We start from the raw sequence: 16878 nt of genomic DNA, 5'->3' as shown, positions 1-16878 counted from the left end.
TTGTCAGTGTTCCAGCAACCCACCCATGAGTGCCTGTCCAGGGGCTTACTTTTTGACCAGGTCAGGACTCCTAACTCACATGTCACCACCTTGTGTCCAAGACCCATTTAAAAAAAAAAAAAATCTTGCTTTTGCCTGGATGTGTGTGACTTCACTGACCTTGACCTGTGAGATCCAATTAACCCACCAGAGAGCTGCCTCCAAATAAACCTGCCATTATCTACGTTTAATCTGGTCTAATCTGACCTATTAGCTGTCAGTGACAGAGAGAAAAAAAAGATCAGTTATCTGAAAAGATAAAAATTTTAAATGAATTTTCAACTCTATGTATACACAAATTTAGTAAGTTGAATACACAAAGGAATGTCATTGGGAAGTACAATGAGAAAACCCAGGCAAGATCAGGAAGCACAATTTGAACCAGTATGAGAACTCAGTATTACTAAATACACAGGCTCAACCTCGAGTCAGCAGTAACTAAGTAGATGAGAAAAGCACTTCACAATGACTTCGAAAAAATGACACCTACTAATAAAACTGACCCCTCCCCAAATGACCCAGACCTTATAAAAAAAAAGCCTATAAAACTTTATTCAAGGATGTTCTGTGAAATCTCAGCCCTCTTGTGTTTCCTTATGACTAATTCTAAATTACACTTTAAAGATGGGGGAAGGGGCTGAGAACATAGCTCCGTGGTAGAGGAACGGCTCGCCTAGAGTGTTAGAGGCTCGGGTTCTATCCTCAGCTCCCCAAATGCTAATAACAGAAGGAATGGCTCGCCTAGCGTGTTAGAGGCTCNGGTTCTATCCTCAGCTCCCCAAATGCTAATAACAGAAGTTTTCAAATATGTTGTGTTTGTTGTTGTTGTCTTGAAAACATCCTCCTGTCCCGACCTTTTCCCTCTCGGTGCTTTACACAAGCTCGCTAGTTCCGGCTGTGAAACACCCAGGAACCGAAAGCACCTGCGAGTCCTCTTCCTACTAACGGGGTACATCACGCAACAATGTACAGGGAAAAATAATAATAATAACAAAAAGGACCAGGCCTACCACGTGACAATCCCCCGCCTACCGGGCAAGCGAGTCAGCCAATTACAGCGCTCTCCCCGCCTGCGCCTCGCTCCTCCTCCGTCCCCGCCCCCTCCAGTTTCAGGCTGTTTCCCTCCCACCCCCTGCAGCGGGGACCCAATGCGGCTGCGCGCTGTGCCCTGATTGGCCAAGCGCCTGGCTGAAGCGTGCACGCAGGCTCCGAGCTCGGTTACTAAGGGCGGGAGCCCGGCAAGGGCGCCGGCTGCTTGCTGAGTCTCTGGAGGGCGTCGAGGCCCGACGACGCCATGCCCAACCGCAGGGCCAGCCGCAATGCCTACTATTTCTTCGTACAGGAGAAGATTCCCGAACTGCGCCGGCGAGGCCTGCCCGTGGCCCGCGTGGCAGACGCCATCCCCTACTGCTCGGCCGACTGGGCGGTGAGGCTGCGGGGCAGTTGGGCAGCGGGGAGGGCGCGGTGGGAACCCAGCCTCGGGGGAAGCCCCGTGGAGGGGACATGGCCCAAGGGCTGGACCAACCGACAGAACCTTCCAGAACCGGGGCGTGGACCGGACACCTCACCGCTCGCCTCTCTTGTCTCCCTCTTCTCCCCAAGCTCCTGAGGGAGGATGAGAAGGAGAAATATTCAGAAATGGCTCGAGAGTGGAGAGCAGCCCAGGGAAAGGATTCTGGACCTTCAGAGAAACAGGTAAGGGCAGCCACCTCTCGCCTGCCCACCCTTGGACTCCAGCCACGGTGGAGCCCCGAGGAACCTTCAGGAAGCTTCCAGATAGTGCAGAAGCCACAGGGGAAAGGCGGGTTTGGGGGATCAGGGCTTGCACTAAATGGCTCCCCGAGTGCCTTTCTGTTCTTAACGGTTAGACGGCTTTAATATAAAAATAAGCGTAGGGTTTTATTTAAATGATTCCTAGAAACAAGCTTGTTAACAATGCTTTAAATATTGTAATAACAAGATGTTAAGACCTGGGTTAACATTTGTAGATCCTACAGAACTCTCCTCCCCCCCCCCCAAAAAAAAATAAGTTAAGCAAATTCCGGAGTATTGACATAGTAGACTACTAAGTTGGTATCTACAAGGTCATTAAAGAAGTCTGTCTTCTCCCTTACGCTGTTTTTCTCTGTACATACTGAAATTTCATTCTTAAATTTGTGACATTGGATTGAAATTCAAAATTGGCAAGTTATTTGTAACTATGGTAGGTAGATTTACGTTTTAAGTTGATGTCTTAAGTCAGGTGGATTTTTGAGGATTTGTGCTTGTGAGCTTTGATTGCTCTTCTGCACACCAGCCTGGCATTTAGTAGGTAGTGACTCAGGGAAGTAAGATGATAGAGAGTGTGCAACTGGCTTTCAGCTATAGCTATTTACACCCGCCTTCCCATAGAGTGCTGTGGTCGATTTTTCTATAAAACACATCTCCTTAAGGGACTGGTGATGGCTCACTGGCTAAAAGCACTGGCTACTCTTCCAAAAGTCCCAGATTTGAGTCGGTGCACCCACATGGTGACTCACAACCATCTGTTACTCCAGTTCCCTTGGATTCTGATGCCCTCCTCTGGCTTCCACTGGTGCTGCACACATGTGACACACACATGCAGCCAAGCACCTGTCTGCGCGCGTGCACACACACACACACACACACACACACACAAAGAGAGGAAAAGAATGAAAATTTGAAGAAAAAATTCTCCACAAAACTTAAGTATATCGTGTGTTCCTGTGTGTGTGTGTACACTTGCATAAAACTTAAGTATATTGTATGTGTGCTCCTGTGTGTGTATGTGCACTCGTGTGTGAGTTGTGATAGTTGGAGGCACAACCTTTTGTGATTTTCACTTTTAAATGAAAACCACAAATAACATTATAGACTTTAGGATTTTGTTGTTTTCTTTAAATACTCTTCTTCTGCACACCAGCCTGGCATTTAGTAGGTAGTGACTCAGGGAAGTAAGATGATAGAGAGTGTGCAACTGGCTTTCAGCTATAGCTATTTACACCCCGCCTTCCCATAGAGTGCTATGGTCGGCTGGTATTTACTGATAGAAATAATGTTTTCATTGGCCTTGAGGGAATGCTCACATAGTCCACGGGCTATTTTGAGGTTACTTTATTAAATTTAAATATGGGAAGTAAAGTATCTAACAATGGCTCTGTTTAAAAGTGTTTGATTGGTGATTCTCTTACTTTCAGAAACTTGTATCTACACCACTGAGGAGGCCAGGCATGCTCGTACCAAAACCAAGTATTTCTCCCCCTGATATATCAAATTTATCTATAAAAAGTGATCAAGGTAGAGTATTCCTAAAATACTTTGCTCAAATTTGGATGGCATATTGTGCAATTTAAAAAAAAAAGTATTCTGTATGATGTGGGAAGATGAAAATAGTGTTTGCCATGCCATGGAAAGGACCAGCACCCATATAAAGAGTGGTGGTTGTGCTAGCTTATAATCCCTGCTGGGAAGTGGAGATATGACAGCTAACCAGTCTGGCTAATTAGTAAACCTCAGATGCCCATGAGAGATCCATCACAAAAAAACATGGACAACTCCTAGAGAATGACACTAGAGATTGGTGTCTGATAGCCTCACTCAAGGACATAAAGTCCCCACACCCATGCAAGTGCATCCCACCCCCAAAATGTGTTCTGTTCATTTGATCCTAACATTTCAAAATCCTTGACTATACAGGTTTAAATATTCTAGCACTGATGTAATGCTGGATGAACTAATTTGCATTTGTGAAATAATACTGGGAAGTTTTTTTGAAACAAAAGTTTTTTGTTTCTACCATATCATATATTATAAAGCATTAGTTTTCTTTGTAGCTTCCATACTTAGGTTATAGAGGTAGACAAGAAGGATGAGGCTTTTAAACTATTTCTCAGCCTGGTAAGAGTGGATTCTAAGTGTTGGAATACAAATCACGAGGTTATGGATTGCTAACTAGCTTGACTTTTAATCATTCCACAATTTATAAATACATTGAAGTCCTGTGGTAACTCATAAAGATGTGCTATTATTATTTGCCAATTAAGAATGAGGAATTTTAAAATATCCTGGGGTCGGCAGGCATGAAGCACAGATAAATTATTTCACTACCTTAGAGGAGAGTGTAGCTAAGGGCCTCTTCTGTTCCTTCTGGCTGGCTTTACTGTGTTCTGCCTTCGTTTAACACAAACTTTTAACATTGGTCTTCCATGGCCAGTGCTAGTCCCACATATTTCTCAGGGATATAGGTGGTCTTCTGTATAGTAGCAGAAAGTACAAAGGCAGAGAGCTACATTTCCGTAACTGTGGCTATACTTCGTTCTCTTGGACTTTATTCCCCAAAACTATTTGTTGCATATGTTACAACTTATGTCTCTGCTAAAATTAATGCTAACTTATAGCTGAATCATGTAAAAGCTGTTGCAAGACTGAATAATTTTATTGCTTTATATAAAGAATGGTTACTACTTAAATTCTTGATAAATGTGGTTGCAAAGTTTTTTACTTACCTGGCATAATTGTTTTCTCTTTTATAATTCACTAGCAAACACAGAACACATACCTGCACAAAAGCAGTTCTAAAAGTCTTAGGATTCTGTTTTGTTTTTCAGCTCTCCTTGGAGGCATTTTTTATTTTCTAAACATTTTTAGCCATGGTGAGCTACCTCCTCATTGTGAACAGCGCTTCCTCCCTTGTGAAATTGGCTGTGTTAAATACTCCCTCCAGGAAGGTATTATGGCAGATTTCCACAGCTTTATCCATCCAGGTAAAGTAACCAGCATTTAATTGATCCTAAAGAGCATATAACTTTAAAACTGGCTTCATAGTAGTAGTTTTCTTAAAAACTGGTGGGTTCTTAGAGTGCATAGACATAATACTTAAGTCCCAACTATTTTGGTCGATTGATGCTTTTCCTCTTAAGTGAACATTAGAGTTCAGAGGATAGAATACTTCAAAAATGCACAACCTGCTGTTCATTTACCCATGGCCTCACATTTTGGGATTTTTCTAATTTGTGTCTTTGTCTTTCCACTGTCCCATCCTGCACCTCATTAGTCTTTAGTGTGAAGCTGATACTGCTTTATAACTTTCCGAACCAGCTAGCTTATTTGTAAAGTATTAGTGGCTATTGAGACAGTGTGGAGGTAGACTAGTACTTTAAACATCCTTAGTCATCTCCTTTCCACTATTCAGTGACACTAAAAGCAAAACAGTAGCCCAGGGGAGACTCAAACCTGTGACCTCAGAAGTAAGGCAAGATTATTTAGCCTACACAGTGATCCCCTGTCTCAAGGAACAAATGAAAAGCAGGATAGTTACAACGAGTAGGATCTAGTCAGTTCCAAAGGACAGAGAGCAGTTAATACCCTTAAAGTCAAGAGGGGAAATGTATCAAGAGAGGAAAGAGCTTTAACATTATTTTGGACATGTTCATTCTCAGAGGGCAGCAGAGTTAATCATCTTATGCTTGTGGACATTGCTGCTTAGGGCAAGCCATGCCATACAGTTTTTAGAGTGTGTGTGTTTTGAAACACTCATAAGATAAAATTTCAACATTCTGAAAAATTTGTGTATGCTTGCAATATCGTGTCCCACCACCCACAGAGCTGGCCATTGGACCCTAGCTATAGAAGTTGTTTGCCATGAATTTTCTTTCCCTAGTATAATTTTCCTGGAAGGAACAACTTGCTGTGAAAAGTAGCTTGAAAAATACATAAAAAATTATGTTAGTTATCATATGTTTGATTTAAACAACAACCACCAAGACAAAAGGAAACAAAACAAAAACCAAGAAAGGGCAGTATGAGTTTTAATTTTATATTTTAAGGTAATAAAAGTAACCCACACTGGAACTTGGTCATTATATGAAGGATTACTGCAGCACAAGTAAGAGAACTTCAGATTTCTGTTTCTCAACAAAGCACTTTGTGTTATAGGTGAAATTCCACGAGGATTTCGATTCCATTGCCAGGCTGCAAGTAAGTATAAAGGAATTGGGGTAAGAGGGTCTGAGTGTGAACAGCCCCGTTAAGACTTACCCCTTTAACAACAATATGAACTAACCAGTACCCCCTGAGCTTGTGTCTCTAGCTGCATATGTAGCAGAAGATGGACTAATCAGCCATCACTGGGAAGAGAGGCCCCTTGGTCTTGCAAAATTTATATGACCCAGCACAAGGGAAGGCCTGGGCCAAGTAGTGGGAGTGGGTGGGTAGGGGAGTAGGGGCAGGGGGGTGTATAGGGAACTTTCGGGATAGCATTTGAAATGTAAATAAAGAAAATAATAATAATAATAATAATAATAATAATAAAATTTAAAAAAAACAAAAAACAAAAAAAGAAAAAAAAGACTTACTCCTTTAACTTAGAAAATGTAAGCTGCAGGGAATGATAGGTGGAACAATCTTTAAAACCTTTAACCTACATATGCACACTCCTGGTATAGGGGACAGGACTGGGGATTCACACATGCTAGGCAGTCACTGCCACAGAGCTGGACTTCCAGCTCAAAACTTTTAAAGTTTTCCTGACTTTAACTCTTCTTTCCAAGGTAATACAATTTTATTTTCCTGATTTTAATAAATCCATGGGTTTCCAAGGTCATCTGTTGGTATAGCGGCCAGGCTCTTAGGAAAGTCATGAGAAGTTTCAGGTGATCCAGACTAGACTCATTTATGAGCAATGTCTATTTTAAAACATTTTTTTAGAATCCATACTTATAAAAGTTCAGAGTAAAGCCAGGCGTGGTGGTGCACGCCTTTAATCCCAGCACTTGGGAGGCAGAGACAGGCAGATTTCTGAGTTCGAGGCTAGCCTGGTCTACAAAGTGAGTTCCAGGATAGACAGGGCTATACAGAGAAACCTTGTTTCGAAAAACCAAAAAATAAATAAATAAATAAATAAATAAATAAATAAATAAATAAATAAAAAATTCAGAGTAGAGCAGTTTTGAGGTTTGGGTGAAAGAATCAAGCTTTTAAGTATTTTGTAACCAAAAAGTTTGACTATGACTAAATTTAAGTTTGGAGCTCAACTCTTACTAGAAACAAGGTTTTAAGCAGTTTCTTGTTTGACTAAAATGAAAATAATTAGTTTTACGTTAAATTGAGATTCATTCAATGTATTCTTTAAGGAATCATTTAATTCCTGCTTGTACAGTTTAACTTTAAAATGTGGTCAACTAGTCTATAGAAGTATTAGAAATAGATGTTTGTCAAGCCTACTGTAACTGGCATATCATAACTTTTATAATGCTTGTGTAGGAGAGAGAGAGAGAGAGAGAGAGAGAGAGAGAGAGAGAGAGAGAGAGAGAGAGTGTGTGTGTGTGTGTGTGTGTGTGTTTTACGTACATATGAGCATGCATGTGATCAGAGGACAGCTCTGGGAAGTCCGTTTGTTGCCTCACCTTATGAGATCATGAGCTTCTCAGGTGCCTCTGTCTCCCATCTTAAGATAGATGTGCTAAGATTACAGATGCCTACTGCCACATCCAGGTTTTATTGTTTTCTTAATGTGGGTTTTAGAAACTGAACTCAGGTTGTCAGAGTTACAGGGCTAATGCTTTAATTACCTGTTGCACTCTCTCTGACCCTATAGTGCTGTTTTTAATACAAATATTTTGTATTATCCCATTATATTTTGTATTTGCCTGGTTCTAATATTTAAAAAAACAAACAAAAAGGTATAGATCTGTTGTTTGCCCTAGAACCAAAGTTGGAAACTGGACTAAGGAGTTTGAGAATTTTCTTTTTTTCTTTTAGTTATGCCTCCTCATATTTGAAATAGGAAAATAAGCTTATTCAAAAACATTTTAAAATCTCCCTCACAAGTTATATTATTTGAGGTTATTGTGCTAGTAAATAGATGGTAATTAAAAACAGTAGATGGTAAATGGAGGAGCTAGAGAGAGAGGTGGGTCTGCTGTAAGAGTACTTTCTAGAAGATGGGGGTTCAGGTTCCAGCATCCACATCAGAATGCTCACAGCTGTCTAATTCAGGGGATCTGATGCCTCTTCGGGCCTCTATAGGTACCTGTACTCAGTGTTCATAGACATACACACAAAGAAGTAAATGAAAATAATTCTTTAGGACCTAGGAATGAAGCCAGGGACAGCAGCTTATACTTGTAATTCCAGAGCTTGAAAGACTTAGGCAGGAAGACCTTGTACAACTTGAGGCAAGCATGGGATATAAACAGAGTTCATTTCCAGCCTGTGCCACAGAGCAAGACTTAAACTCAACAAAAATCTCAAACATGTTTTTTGTGAAATCTAGTTTCTGGTTTTATTTTCGTGTCTTAACTTGAAAAAATGGTTTCAGTGGGTTCACCATCTGAGTGGGTGCATCGCCTTCCTGTTGTGTGTCCCCTCAGTCATTTTGAATGTCACTGTTGCCATTCCTTTCCTATTTTATGATCAGACCTTTAAATATTTTATTTAATTGCATGTTTTGCAGTATTTTCACATTAAGCAAATTAGCAGACTCCTTTCTTTCTAAAAGCTGCCTCTCTTATCTATATCTTCCTAGAGGCCAGGAACATTTTCTTCTTCCTCATGCTGAGGATCAACCTAAGCAGGTCCTACTGCTGAGCTATAGCACAGCTGGGAATGGCTTCCTAATTTATTATTCCAGATAATTGAAACAGCACAGTGTTCTCATTCAGACAAACTTAAAATGTTTGGAGATTGCCAATTTAAGCCTGTCTCAAGTTGCCAAGTAAATAACCTTGGGAAATGTGCCAATTAAATAAGAAAATGATGGTTAGAGTGACAGCTGTGTTGACATAGTACCTAAAAATGCCTGTGCTAATGTAGTGTGCTGATTCGGAGCAGACCAGGCTTCATAGAATAATCTACCAAGCCAGATTTATATATTGATATGTGTAGAAGCCAACAAACATGCACATAGATTTCTCATGGCTATTGAGATGGCTCAGTGGGTAAAGATGCTTGCCGCCAAAGCTGATGGCCTGAGCTTGATCCACATGAACCACATGTACTGCCTTCTGAACAAATAGAGACATGGCTACCTGGTCTTCAGGTAGTGTAAGTGAAATGAAGACTGCTTCATGGGCATTGTCGGTTACTGTGTTGGAGTAGTAAAATGTCTGAGGATTGAAAGGCATTTTAGTATGCATTCCAGTGACACCTCCTTCTCACTTAGGCTCCTCACAAAGAGGGGCTTCAGGTTCTCTATGAGCTGGGGACTAAGGTCTTGACTCTCCTTCCTCACTTGAATGAGAAGAGCTTGACTTACACTTATTTCACTGGTTAATGACTTTTCTTTAGAGAAGTTGTGCTTTAAAATAAGCAAAGTTTTGAGCCCATATTGCAATTTTCTATATGAAAGGTACATCAGCTTTTCAAATGCATCTTTATCCAAAAAAATACAACACCAACTTACATTGTAGACTGTTAATGAACAGCAACATATCTAGCTGAAAACAGTACAAGTGCCATTGGCAGTCTTCCCTCCCCCACAAAGGTCTTTATAAGAGAAGTGTTACAAATTTTGTGTTAATCATATTTTCAGAATAATTTTGCTGTGTATATGTACATTTTTAAAATTTTGTTTTTATAAATATGTATTAGCATTTCTGTACTTTTTTTTTTTTTTTTTTTTTTTGCAGAGAGATAAGAAGTTCTTTTTATTTCTTGTTACTTCCCCTTCCTTCTTTAAGAGAAAGAATAACCAGATAAATGTAAACCGAGCAGTCAAGCACAGGATGGTATCTGTATATACCATTCTCTCTGTCCTTCTGGGAAGGCAGACTTGAGCATTTTAATTACCTACAGCATTTCTGTACTTTTAAGCACATTATCTTTTGCTCATTTACTTTTTCTTGCATTCTGTATGTTTAGTATAGAACTTTTCTGTTTGTTTATTGTTAAAATGTATGAAAATGCCTTTTCTCAGCTTGAGCCTTGCATTTTTCACTCTGTGAGGCCCTTTTATTTTATTTTATTTTTTAATTTCAGTACTAGGTGCTGAACCCTAGGTTTTGCATATGCTAAGCAAGTATTCTTATTGAGCTACATCTCTAGCCCTGTGTGGTGTCTTTTAATAAGCACAAGTGTTGGGTTTTAGTTATTAGCAAGTCACTCAATTTTTATCAACTGTAACTGTAAATAGCTCTTTACTACCTGAAGGTTAGTCATCTGCTCTAAACCTTGAAGTTTGTTTTTTGTTTCTGGTGCTTACTCCACCTGGAATTGAGAAATGGCAATTTAATTTCATTGTTTTCTCCTGTAGACAGCCAGTTGTTTGACATCATTTAGTGAACAACCTAATTTCCCCCAATATGTAGTGCTTCTTAAATTAGATCATACTTCTGCTTGTTTTTTTTTAATTGTTCTGATGGGATTTGTTTTGTTTTGTTTTGAAGGGGTTGGCTTGACTGTCCTTAATTAAGCATAATAATTTGAAAATGTTTAGATAGCTCCCCTGACCTTGTGAAATATCATAGCTATTTTTGACCCTTAGTTTTCATCCACAATTTGGAATCAGTCTTTCATTCACCAAAAACAAACAAACAAACAAAACCCCTTGTTGATAGATTGGGATAATCTGTAAGTATTTGGGTCATTTTGGGGGAAGATAGATGCCTTCATAATGTACCCTTTCCATCAGTGAACGTGGAATTACTTGTTTCTTCAGGTCTATAATTTCCTTAACAAGGTTATTGTTGATCTTTTTTTTTTTTTAAAAAAGATGGAGTCTCAACCTGGACTATTCTAGAATTTCTTATTTAGGATAGGTTCTCATATCTAGGACAATCCCCTGCCTCTGAATGCCTCCATCACCTTGCCACTTTTATGTTGTCTTTTAAGTGCTATATTTTGAATTGTCTTCTGATTTTTTTTTACTTAGTTTTGCCTTAGTATGAAAGCTATGACCTCTAGTTTGTAGTGTCTCACCAAAAAGTAATTTGTTGTAGTTTCTTCTTCCCTCACTTCCCTTATTTTTGCTGTGCACACTTTTATCAGAGTGAAGAATTCCTTGTTTTCAGTTTGATTACAGATGAATATTTTAATAAGAATACTCTTATTACTTATAATATACTCATTAACTACTTACCAACTTAAAGACTGGTAAACTGTTTTGTATCCTGGGTAGTGGTGGCTCACACCTTTAATCCTGATGCAGAAAAAGAGACAGAAGCAGAAGAATCTCTGAGTTCAAGGCCAGCTTGGTTTACAGAGTGATTTCCAGGGTAACCAAGGCTACAACAGAGAACCCTGTCTCAAAACAAAAACAAAAAACAAGGGACAAAACTTGTTTTTGCACTCTAGAGCACACCCAACATGGTAACCATAGGTCTCTTCATTGTTGTTTGACTTGCTCATGCTTTGTCTTAGTGTCTATACATTTATGATGCTGTTGACATCTTATTTCGTTGCCAGGTTTACTTTCTATGATGGAAGATGATGGAAATGGGTTGGGATATGTTTTGGTTTTGTTTTTTTAAGTTTGTTTTCTGGTTCTGCAGAAGGTATCTAATAAAGTTGTTATTTCTTTGAACAGAAGCGACCTAGTTGTTTAAAGTCTTGTGTCAGTAATTGTATTATAATTATGTTTATTCGGAGAGGTCCCACCAGTGCCTGACAAATACAGAGGTGGATCCTAGAAGCCTACCATTGGACTGAGCACAGAGTCCCAAATGGAGGAGCTAGAGAAAGGACTCAAGGAACTGAAGGGGTTTGCAGCCCCATAGGAGGAACAACAATATGAACTAACCAGTATCCCCAGAGCTCCCAGGGACTAAACCACCAACCAAAGAGCACACATGGTGGGACTTAATGGTGCCAACTGTATATGTAGCAGAGGATGGCCTAATTGGTCATCAATGGGAGGAGAGGCCCTTGGTCCTGTGAAGGCTCTATGCCCTGGTGTAGGGGAATGCCAGGGCCAGGAAGCAGGAGTGGATGGGTTGGTGAGCAGGGGGAAGTGGCGAGGGGATAGGGGATTTTCCGAGGGGAAACCAGGAAAGGGGACAACATTTGAAATGTAAATATCTAATAAAACAATTACGTTTATTAATATGTTTTCATAGCTTCTTAGTTATTGTGCTAATCAGACAATTCCCCCACCTCCTTCCCTGTGTGTGTATGTGTATGTGTGTGGTCATATTACTATTATCCAAAGAATGTTTATGATTGTATCTGGCAGAACACTGGAGTCACTAGACATCTAAGATTACCTTAATGCATGATCAGAAATTGAGATAATTTAAAGTTATGCTTCAAACTTTTCAAGTAATCCATCTTGGCTCTTTAATGAAAAGAGAGAAGGTGAACAGATTATCCCCAAAGGATTATACATAAAATTTGTAGCATAAGCAGTAGAAGTCAGAAGACAATACATTTTATTAATATTTTTACATAGGGTCTCTAAACCAGTCTGGCCTCGAAAGAGGAACTTTTTGAGTTCTGGCCTTGGACTTCTGATCTTCATGCCTCACACACACAGCCCACCCCACCCCCCAAGCTCTGAGATTACAGATAAGCACCACTAAGCTTAACATTTTATTGATACAAATAGAACAAAAGCATCTTAAATTTTACTGAATCTGCTGAAAATTCTGTAATTTTTTCATGTTTTAAATATTTTCTTCTTCAGTTCTTTGTATTTCTTCCTTTCCAAGATTACAGGCTCCAAGTCCTCATCATTGCATATAGTACATTGAAGTAGAATTTCACTTGTTGAACCTAGTAACTTCCACACCAGAGAAACTTTTGGGTACCACTCTATGAATTTCGGTTTTGAGATTCTCCTTTCTGTCTCTGTACCTGCTATTTCACAGACTGAAAAGAAGGAATTTCAGAGTAACGCAGGTCTGCAGGGAGCTGTGTTCATTTTATTGATTGATTTATTTATTTATACTTTTGGATGCTCTTAGTGGACTCAGGTTTCTAATCATAGCTTCTAAGAATGTTGCTTGGCCATTTAGCTGCCACTAGAATTAACAACTGATGTAAACGTAGCCTTTTAGAACCTTCCTAACTTATCACCAAGCCTTCACTGCTGTACATGTATGTACTACTAATAGCTTAGAAGTCCTATTTTTGTTGTGGGAGGGTTCATCTGAATTACATGATCTATTTTTTTCTGCCTTTAAAAATGATTTACTATTTTTAATGTGGATGAGTGTTTTCTGATGTATGTTTGTACATTTAATACATGCCATTGAGACCAGAAAGAGGAGGCTGGGTCCCCTGAACTGGAGTTAGAAATAGTTGTTAGCCACTGTATGGATGGGATTGGAACCTGGGTCCTCTAGAAGAGCAACCAGTACTACTAACCCCTTAGCCTTCTCTCCAAACCCATACACCCTCTTTAAAATAGCAGTCATGGGCCAGCAATATAGTTCATGAGATAATGGCACTTGTTGCTAAGCCTAAATACTTGAGTTTAATCCTGGAATCCACATGGTAAGGGATCAGCTTCTGTTAGGTTGTCCTGTGAACTCCACATGCATGCTATGGCATGTGCATATGCTCATAACAAATTATAAACAATTTTTTATGGATAAAAGGCTAGAAAAATTACTCAGTGGTTAAAGTGCTTGTGGCACAAATGTGAGGGGAGTTTAGAGCCACATAACTTACTGAAATGCCTGGTGCCTGTGATTCCAGCCTCAGACAGACACAGTGAATCCCCAGAGACTAACCATACCAGCAAGTTCTGGGTGTGAGTGAAAGACCCTGCCTCAGTGAGTAAGGGCTCCCCATGCATGTGCATGTGTGTCCTGTTGTACCCCCCATTCCTACAAACATCCATACACACAAATACATATATACACACATTAAAATGAAAAAGTTATACTATGAAGTCCTCCAGCATTATTTAACACAACACTTATGAAAGGCGTCATGGGAACAATGCAAACACTGTAGACTTGATCATCAAGAAACATGGGTACAAGTAATGACTTAATTGATTATTTCTGGGAGTCTCCATGGTCTCTTCTTAATTTATGTATTTCCCACCTTCTAGAATAATCACAGGATTTTTGTTGAAAGTATGTACAGTATCTAATGAGAAGCAGGCTTGGCACAAATGCTTCCATGTGCATTACCCACTCTTCTCCTGTAATGTAATCCTCTTCTCACACTTAGCTGACTTGTCTTCCTCATCTCAGGTGTTGACCTTCCACCTCTTTATTTCCCTCAGGTGATTCTAGTCACAAGATTCCTATTTCAAACTTTGAATTCGGGCATGACCAAGCAACTGTGTTACAAAACCTCTATAAATTTATACATCCAAACCCAGGGAACTGGCCACCTATTTACTGCAAGGTAATATTCAATAAGAAGTTCTTTTAAGACTATTCTTTCAGACACCAGAAGACTTAAAAAGATACTGAAAGAATTTCATTTTTCTGTTGTATGTTTTAAAATGTTCTGAATTAATTTCTATGAAATTAGTATAGCCTTTAAATTCCTAAGTTTTGGAGGCTACAAAAGTTGAGTATATTTTTTTCAAATCCCTTTTGAAATACCTGCAATATCTTTTTTGTTCAACGAATGGATACTCCATGCTGTATACATACAAGATTACATGCTACCCAAGATTACTTTCTATTCACAGCTGTCTTTGTCAAGTACTTTTACTCCTTTTATGATATCTAGAAAAGACTTTGTTTTATCTAAATTCTCTAGGATAGTGGTCACAAATTGGGTCCTAAACTTGCTACACATTGTATTCCCATGACCACATCACATGATCTGAACATTGAGTTCTTGTTTGACCTACTCTTAAGTCTCATTTGACTTTTCATGAACTGTATTAACATATATGTTACTGTGTGTGTTTATATAGTCAATAACAGTTTTCTAATGTATGCTATTATTTTAAATAGTTTTCAGTTAGTATCTACACACACCTTAATTTAAAAGGACTGTTAGTTAAATTAAAATGATCCAAAATAGGTAAAAATAACAATGATTTTCCTTCTGCAGTCTGATGATAGAGCCAGAGTCAACTGGTGTTTGAAGCGTATGGAACGGGCATCAGGTGAGTGGAACTGGAGACATTGTGGGAAGTGCAATACATACTTTTAACATATGTGTTCTGAATGCCCAAATTCTCTTAATTTTATTTTTCTGTTCACTAATGGAAGAAATAAGGCAAGATCTAGAACTTCTCACTGTAGAAGACCTTGTAGTTGGAATCTACCAGCAAAAATTCCTCAAGGAGCCCTCTAAGACCTGGGTTCGAAGCCTCCTAGATGTGGCCATGTGGGACTATTCTAGCAACACGAGGTATTGATAATGATTTTGTAATTTGCTAATGTTGATATCTTTTCTGAACTACATTCTGAGAAAATAGGCTTTGACTAGGTTTTAGGTTTTTTTCCCCTTTTGTGAAGTACTTTTTAGTTAAATCTGGTAAACGTCTAAAACTATTTTTATTTGTATTAGTGTTTGTGCACATACCAAATGAGTTCCTGATAATCATGGGGACCAAAGGTGTTAGATCCTCTGTTGCTGGAAACCAAACCCTGGGCCTCTAGAGGTGCTCTTTACTACTGAGCCAGCTCTCCAGCCTAGGAAAACTTATTTTTAGATGCCATATTTAATATTAGCATACAATAATTGATGAAAAGATACATTGCTATTTTATAGGAAAAACAAAAAATTCTGCCAAATGACCTACTAGTTTTAACCAGTTAGAATTTCTCTGCTAATGAAACAATGCTTTTAGATTTATTTTGACTTTAGTTTTACTAAATTGTTTTCATCATATGTATAATTTATTGAAAGATACAAGTAAATTTGCAAAAAAATGTTTGTTTTTTATTTTGAAATAATCCTAGATTTACTGAGAAGTTAAAAGACCAATAAAAAATAAACAGTACTCTCTTGGTTTCTTTAATTAACATGTTAACACATTTTCATAATGATTTGTCACTAAGTACATACACGCTTTTTCTAAGCCACTTGAGAGTAAATTAAAGTCACTCTGCTTCTTTGTATCTAAGTATGCCAGTATTCCTAAGAATTAACATTTCTCTTATAGTAGCATGATTACCAAAGTCAGAATATTGCCATTGACACAAAATACTATTATCTAAGCAGAAGTTCATAGGTTGCCAGTCCTTCCATGATGTTTTTATAGATAAAACAGTATCTAAAGTCCAGTCCTAGGTCACATATTGCATAGTCTTCATGTCTCTTACAAGTACTTTGATCTGGAACATTTTGGTCATGTGTGTGCCTGTGTGTTACTTACTAGGGCTGACCTGAAATTCATGATCCTACTGCTTCAGCCTCCCAGGTGCTGGTATAACAGGCATGTGCTACCCTCCTGGGCTCCTTAGTCTCTTATGATTCTGACATTTCTTTGAAGAAAAATGAAGTCCAATTTTTTAATTGGATATTTTCTCTATTTACATTTGAAATGTTATACCCTTTCCTGGTTCCCCCTCCGAAAAACACCTTCCCCCTACCCCCTACCCCTGCTCACCAACCCACCCATTCCTGCTTCCTGGCCCTGGCATTCCCCCACACTGGGGCATACAGCCTTCATAGAACAAAGGGCCTCTCCTCACATTGATATCCAATTAGGCCATTCTCTGCTGCATATGCAGCTGGAGTCATGAGTCCCACCATGTGTGCTCTTTGGTTGTTTAGTCCCTGGGAGCTCAGAGGGTACTGGCTAGTTCATATTGTTGTTCCACCTATAGGATTGCAGCCCCCTTCAGCTCCTTGGGTTCTTTCTCTAGCTCCTTCATTGGGGATCCTATGCTCAGTCAATGGATGGCTGTGAGCATCCCCCTCTTTATTTGTGAGGCACTGGCAGAGCCTCTCAGGAGAGAGCTATGTCAGGCTCCTGTCAGC

At 39.2% G+C, this 16878-nt stretch overlaps 1 protein-coding gene across 2 annotated transcripts in view; it reads left to right on the top strand.

The window, feature by feature from the left end:
- The first annotated feature begins 1255 nt into the window (after nt 1–1255).
- Mael (maelstrom spermatogenic transposon silencer) overlaps nt 1256–16878 on the top strand; it is a 30462-nt gene continuing 14839 nt past the window's right edge. Inside the window, exons 1-8 of one of the 2 annotated variants that reach the window (XM_021199141.1) lie at nt 1256–1465; nt 1642–1734; nt 3237–3336; nt 4647–4802; nt 5974–6015; nt 14210–14334; nt 14998–15052; nt 15159–15300. In XM_021199141.1, coding sequence (XP_021054800.1) covers nt 1334–1465; nt 1642–1734; nt 3237–3336; nt 4647–4802; nt 5974–6015; nt 14210–14334; nt 14998–15052; nt 15159–15300 — 845 coding nt within the window. In that variant the 5' untranslated portion in view covers nt 1256–1333. The remainder of the gene's footprint in view (nt 1466–1641; nt 1735–3236; nt 3337–4646; nt 4803–5973; nt 6016–14209; nt 14335–14997; nt 15053–15158; nt 15301–16878) is intronic. The other variant, XM_021199142.1, reaches the window with a different exon arrangement.

Source organism: Mus pahari, chromosome 5 (genome assembly GCF_900095145.1).
Source record: "Mus pahari chromosome 5, PAHARI_EIJ_v1.1, whole genome shotgun sequence".
Classification (NCBI taxonomy): Eukaryota; Metazoa; Chordata; class Mammalia; order Rodentia; family Muridae; genus Mus; species Mus pahari.
The sequence above is the reverse complement of the archived record's forward strand: the minus strand, read 5'-3'. Positions and strand labels throughout refer to the sequence as shown.